Source organism: Rhincodon typus, chromosome 30 (assembly GCF_021869965.1).
Source record: "Rhincodon typus isolate 14 chromosome 30, sRhiTyp1.1, whole genome shotgun sequence".
Classification (NCBI taxonomy): Eukaryota; Metazoa; Chordata; class Chondrichthyes; order Orectolobiformes; family Rhincodontidae; genus Rhincodon; species Rhincodon typus.
Genome location: NC_063361.1, coordinates 27,108,112 through 27,113,280, shown reverse-complemented (window position 1 = coordinate 27,113,280; position 5,169 = coordinate 27,108,112). Strand labels below are relative to the sequence as shown.

At 39.2% G+C, this 5,169-nt stretch overlaps 1 protein-coding gene across 8 annotated transcripts in view; it reads left to right on the top strand.

The window, feature by feature from the left end:
- The window catches only part of casc3 (casc3 exon junction complex subunit), a 28,621-nt gene extending 24,008 nt beyond the window's left edge, over nucleotides 1–4,613 (top strand). For 2 of the 8 annotated variants that reach the window (XM_048614505.1, XM_020512912.2), the window contains exons 11-13: nucleotides 492–697; nucleotides 1,376–1,498; nucleotides 2,611–4,613. In XM_048614505.1, the coding sequence (XP_048470462.1) occupies nucleotides 492–697; nucleotides 1,376–1,498; nucleotides 2,611–2,652 (371 nt within the window). In that variant the 3' untranslated portion in view covers nucleotides 2,653–4,613. Of the gene's footprint in view, nucleotides 1–491; nucleotides 698–1,375; nucleotides 1,571–2,610 lie in introns of all 8 variants that reach the window. The other 6 variants (XM_048614503.1, XM_020512911.2, XM_048614502.1 and 3 more) reach the window with 4 other exon arrangements.
- The last annotated feature ends 556 nt before the right edge of the window (nucleotides 4,614–5,169 follow it).

Genomic DNA, 5,169 nt, shown 5'->3' with positions numbered 1-5,169 from the left:
TGGGTTTCATCTCCCCAGAGTTGAGGACACCATTTTGTGAGCAGTGACTGTATTAGAGTAGCATTGAATGAAGTGCAGGTAAATTGCTGCTTTATCTGGAAGGTGTGCCTGGAGGTTTAGATAGTGCGGAGGAGGAGGGAGGTAAATGTGTAAGAAGCGTTACATCGTCTTTGATTGCATTGAAAGATATTGCAGGGATCTGGATGTGGGGAGCTGTTGGGAGTGGATGATGAGAGGACCTCGAGGGTGTCCCAGCAAAATGCTGACCGACCTCACCTCTGAATTCTTCCGTTAATGAATTTTTACCATTTTGTCTAAATCTCTCTCTATATCCATTAATTTATGCTGTTAATTTTTTTTAAGCTGCTTTGAGTTCTTGTGGCAATCCATACCGTATAGGTTGCCCATTTTATAATGTTTATGAATTGTCCCTTGGAGTCTTTGTGGATTATCTTCAGCTTGTTCATCATCTAACTGCTGATCGCTGTCAGTTCCAGGTTTCAATCACCACCAGTCGCCTGGCCACCTCACCAACCCGGGTCTCTATGCTCCACAAGTCCAAATGCCAGCTGGACAACCACCTCCACCTCAGGTGCTGCCCCCTCCCTTCTTCACACCAGGAATGATGAACTATGGAAACCCTAGTTATCCATACACAACTGGGGGCCTCCCACCTCACATTTATCCAACCACTCAGGTGAGAATGCCTGCAGGGAATGGTTGGTGTGCAAGAGTTTATAGATCAAAACGTATGATCCTTTGATTTAATGTGTGGTCCATTTTACCATCAGGGCAAAAGCCTGAGTACACGCTTGGAGCAAATTGAACCAAAGCATTTTGCTGTTTTGACTTTTAAGTAAGGGCTGTAATTTCTGTGCAGTCTTCAGTATTTTTGACAGAATGGAGAGCAAACCACACTATGGAGCATAAGCAGATGTCATACTTATGTATTAGTGACTGGTGTATCTCCAAAGTAAAATTATTGGATTTAAACCAACTTGTGGCTTCTTGTGAGACAGGTTAAAATAATTCTTCTGAGAAAATGCTTGTGTTCTCAAAGCAATGGTAAAAATTAGGTCGCTTAACCGTTCTTGTTTTTTGCATACATTTCCTGTTTGTGCAAAACTAGCATAATTGGCATGAATTGGTCATAGCTACTGAAGTTGCCTTTGTATTTATTTGCTGTCTACGTTAAATCAGTGTCATTTTTAAAGCTGCTATTATGCCATATTTCACCCGCCACAACAACTGACTGTCCAGTGAGGCAAAAGCAACTTTGTGAAAATTGGGAAGATAATTTACGTTTGTCACGTATCCTGTTTGTCATGGAATTAAGAATTTTTGGAAATATTAATCATTTATTGTGTATGGTCAGGCCCAGTCTCAGGTCTTTGGTGGAGTCACATACTACAACACTGTACAGCAGCAGGCCCTGCCAAAACCATCACCTCCACGGAGACAATCGCAGCCTGTTACTGTTAAACCACCGCCACCCGAGGTACTTGATACATCCGTCATCTGGTTTCCATGCAGCTTAGGTACAACACCATCTGAAGCTGCAAAATATCATGTAATATGATGATAACTTGCATAGATTTATGTATCACAATCTCTACTATTGTCTGTTAATACTTCTTCTCTCTGAATTTTAGTTCTTTTCATTTGCTACCCCCTTGCTGAAGATTCTTCCTTTCACTTTCTGCTCTTTTTTATGCCTTCCCTCGCTACCTGTGTTGTTCTGGTCCCTTTGTGTACCATTCTGTATATTTTTCCTCTCCTTCTTTTACTCTTTGACTTCTTTTTATATATCTCTGTCATAATGTGAAAATAATTTTATGGACTTTTGTATTGGAAGTTGAAAATAGGAATGTCACTTTAAACAAAACTACATTGAAAGAAACTTCTTTATAATTCATCATATCAATACATTATTTGTACAGTACTAAGATATCTTGTTTAAGAGGTTCTTCAGTTTTCTTTTAATACACATTAATAATGCGAATTATCCTTGGCTTGTCTGGATTTGAAAGTTCAATGGCCAGACTACCCATGTGCCTGTGTGTGGACTTCAAGCATTAAGGTTTTCTCTGATTACCTCACAGTAATCACTTGCCCTCCTTCATCCTTTACCATTCCTGCCATATGGCCAGTAGTTTGGTTTTCACTTTCTGCGGTTCCTCACTACTTGCGTGGAAAATTGGATGTGAATCCAGTGTCATGTAAACTGTCCTAAGTGTGTTAGCAGTTGGAATATAGTTCCACAACTGTCTGAAACCGTTAAGTAATTCCGTTCTTAAATTTTGAACATTAGCAGTGAATTTTGACAGGCAGATATTGGACAGCAATGCAGCAGAACTTTCAAATGCTGACCTGAGATGTGCTTATAAGGCATCCAATAATAGCCACTCAGCAGTGATCAGGATTGAAGCCCAGGTTGATTTTTCTTCTGATCCCAAAGATCTTAAAGCTATTTGTATTGCCCCAGAATGCTTATATTTTGAGTAATCAGTATATTTAAAATAAGAACACAATTTTGGCCTTTATTTGTTTTAAAAGTTATCTGTTGTACCAGCTTGTTGAGTTTTGAAATTCTTCAATTTATTTTTCCAGGACGCCCGAAGTGAAAAGCTGAAAGAAAGAAATGAAGCTTAACAACAAGAGAAATCTTTCTGTGAAGTTAAACATAGCGGATTGCACGTAGAAGTGGAGAGAACTGGACTGATGGCCAGAGTCCTCTGTTTGTAGTGTTGGATGTCCTGCTGGCCCAGCAGTTTTGTGAATATTCACAGCCTTCATTTGACTCCAGCTGCAGAACTTGTCAGTCCTCAAGGCAGGGCAATGCGCAATTTGATGCCTTCAGCACTTGTCCTGCATCTGTTCTTGAGTTGTGGTTCTTTAGCCACTTTCTGCTAGCTGTGTGAATGGTAACTGAGGCAAACCAGCAATTGGTTCCACCAAGATCTGATTTTGAATGAATCCCATGTGATCAAGTGCAACTTAGTAGTTCCTAAAAAGTACAGCAATAACCTTCTGACCACTGAACCTTGACATTGATCAATGTTGACTGATCTGTGGGTCAGTCAATTCTGGCCTTGTCTTTCTATAACTAATATACACATTTTTCAATATGTGATCCAATTATTTCTTGAGTCCAGTGTATGGTAATAACTAATATAGGGAGACTGAACTGATTTTGTTTTTATTGGGAAAGTGGAAAGATATAGCCATATGCATTATATGTACTGTTTGGGTTTATGCCTGGCTTTAAAGGTGCTCCTGTAGAGTATTAGTTCAGAAAAACAATTCCCCTTTCGCGCTCTCATATTTTGCTTAATCTTGCTCTTTCTTCAAAAAAAAAGCCTCATTGACAAGCTTCTCTTCATCCAAGTCAGGTGCCAAGGCCACAGGGCTGTGTTGCACACTGTCCTACGTGTGTACTATAGTGAATGGTCCTTTTGTTTCAAAAAGAAATCAGTCATCAAAGACCTGTTGCATCCATTGAAATAAACCTTTTGCTTTGTATTAACTTCTGAAAGAAAATGCATGTTTTCTCGTGCAGGAAAATGTGAGGTGCGTGCAAGCTGCTGAAGTGCAGTTGGCTTACACTATTTCAAATCAGATTTTATTTCAGTTTGTTAATACCATCTGCTACCTACTGAGGGAAAGATGACTTTTTATCCCAATGGTAATTACAATACCTATCTGAAATCTTGATCTGTTCTATAAATAATACGTTGTACATTTGCTGTACAGGATAGAGCTAGTATGAGTATGTGACTACACTTCTGAGTCAACTCATCTATATTATAGCATTCATGTTGTATAAGAGCACTTTACTTAGGGATATTCTTGACCTGTTGGTTTGTGGCAGTGTGACCATTGATACAGTAAGTAGAAACATGAGCAGAGAAACATTTCAGAGAAGGGCAAGCCAGGTCCAGGTGTTGGAATTTCCACTGACCAATGATTTTTCAACCTGCTTTTTAGGTCAAGACTGTGAAAATTATTGTAAGTTTAATAAAGGATTAGGGATTATGAGTAGTGAATTGTAGTGTTGCATTATCCATAATGCCATATGCCATAGCTTCCTGGGAGGCTGCAGAGGCTAAAATTGGATATTGTATCACCACATTTACCAGGCCACAGGCCTATATGTTTCTTTGTGTTTACAAACCTGAACATTGATGCTGTTAACCTGGATTAACGTGTCTGCTACCCTTGGGGTCTATCTAGCCTGTATCTGTTAGGCTGCTTTTGACAGGTTGTTTATATGTTAAATGCTGACTAATAAGTGTGTAATTATTCCTTATAACAGACGTTTTCTAATTTGAAAGAAATATGTCAAGTATTGCAGAGTGTAAACACTTTCCAAAATGTTGCATTTAAATGTAATAAAGTTTTTCATTTTTTTTGCCTTAAAAAGATTGAAATGTATTTGTCATCTTCACATATCAGTTGTGTGACTAATCTGGACCCCCAGAACACTGTGATAGCTAGTTTTTAATCTTCTTAGAAATGGAGATTTGTAATCAATATTTTTGTTGCCATTTGGTGGACACAGTTTAATAAAGTGTGGAAAAAATAAAACTTACACTGAACCTTGTTTTAGCAAAGCGGAAGTCCAACCTTTTCAGGTTTCTTGAGTCAATTCTATGCTTGTAGTTCTTTGCTAGCTAGTTTATTTTAATAGTAAATGCAGCCAGTTATTTCTGTACTGGGCTGTACAGCGAGCTCTAAGAGTGCAAATATAAAAATGAATTGTTGGAAAAGCTCAGCAGGTCTAGTAGTACCTGTGGAGTGTGCAACAGAGTTAATGTTTGGGAGTCAAACATGACTCTTCAGAAGATGTTATACCAGAGTCAACGTTAACTCTGCTTCTCTTTCCACAGATGATGCCTGTCCTGCTGAGTTTCTCCAGCTATTTAAATTTCAGATTTCCAGAATGCATAATATTTAGATATCTTTCCTCCTGGCTGAAGATGGGTCTGACCCACTGAACACAATGTCCACCACAGGGCTGGCAAGGAGGCATCCCCTGAATCCACCCCATCATACCAGTCAACTGTGAGCCAACCTCCACTCTCTCCTCACCACCCAAAAAAGATGTCAGAGTCACTGTGGTGCCATACCATGCACTTTTACTTGCATGTCATCGTCTGAGTTGCTGAT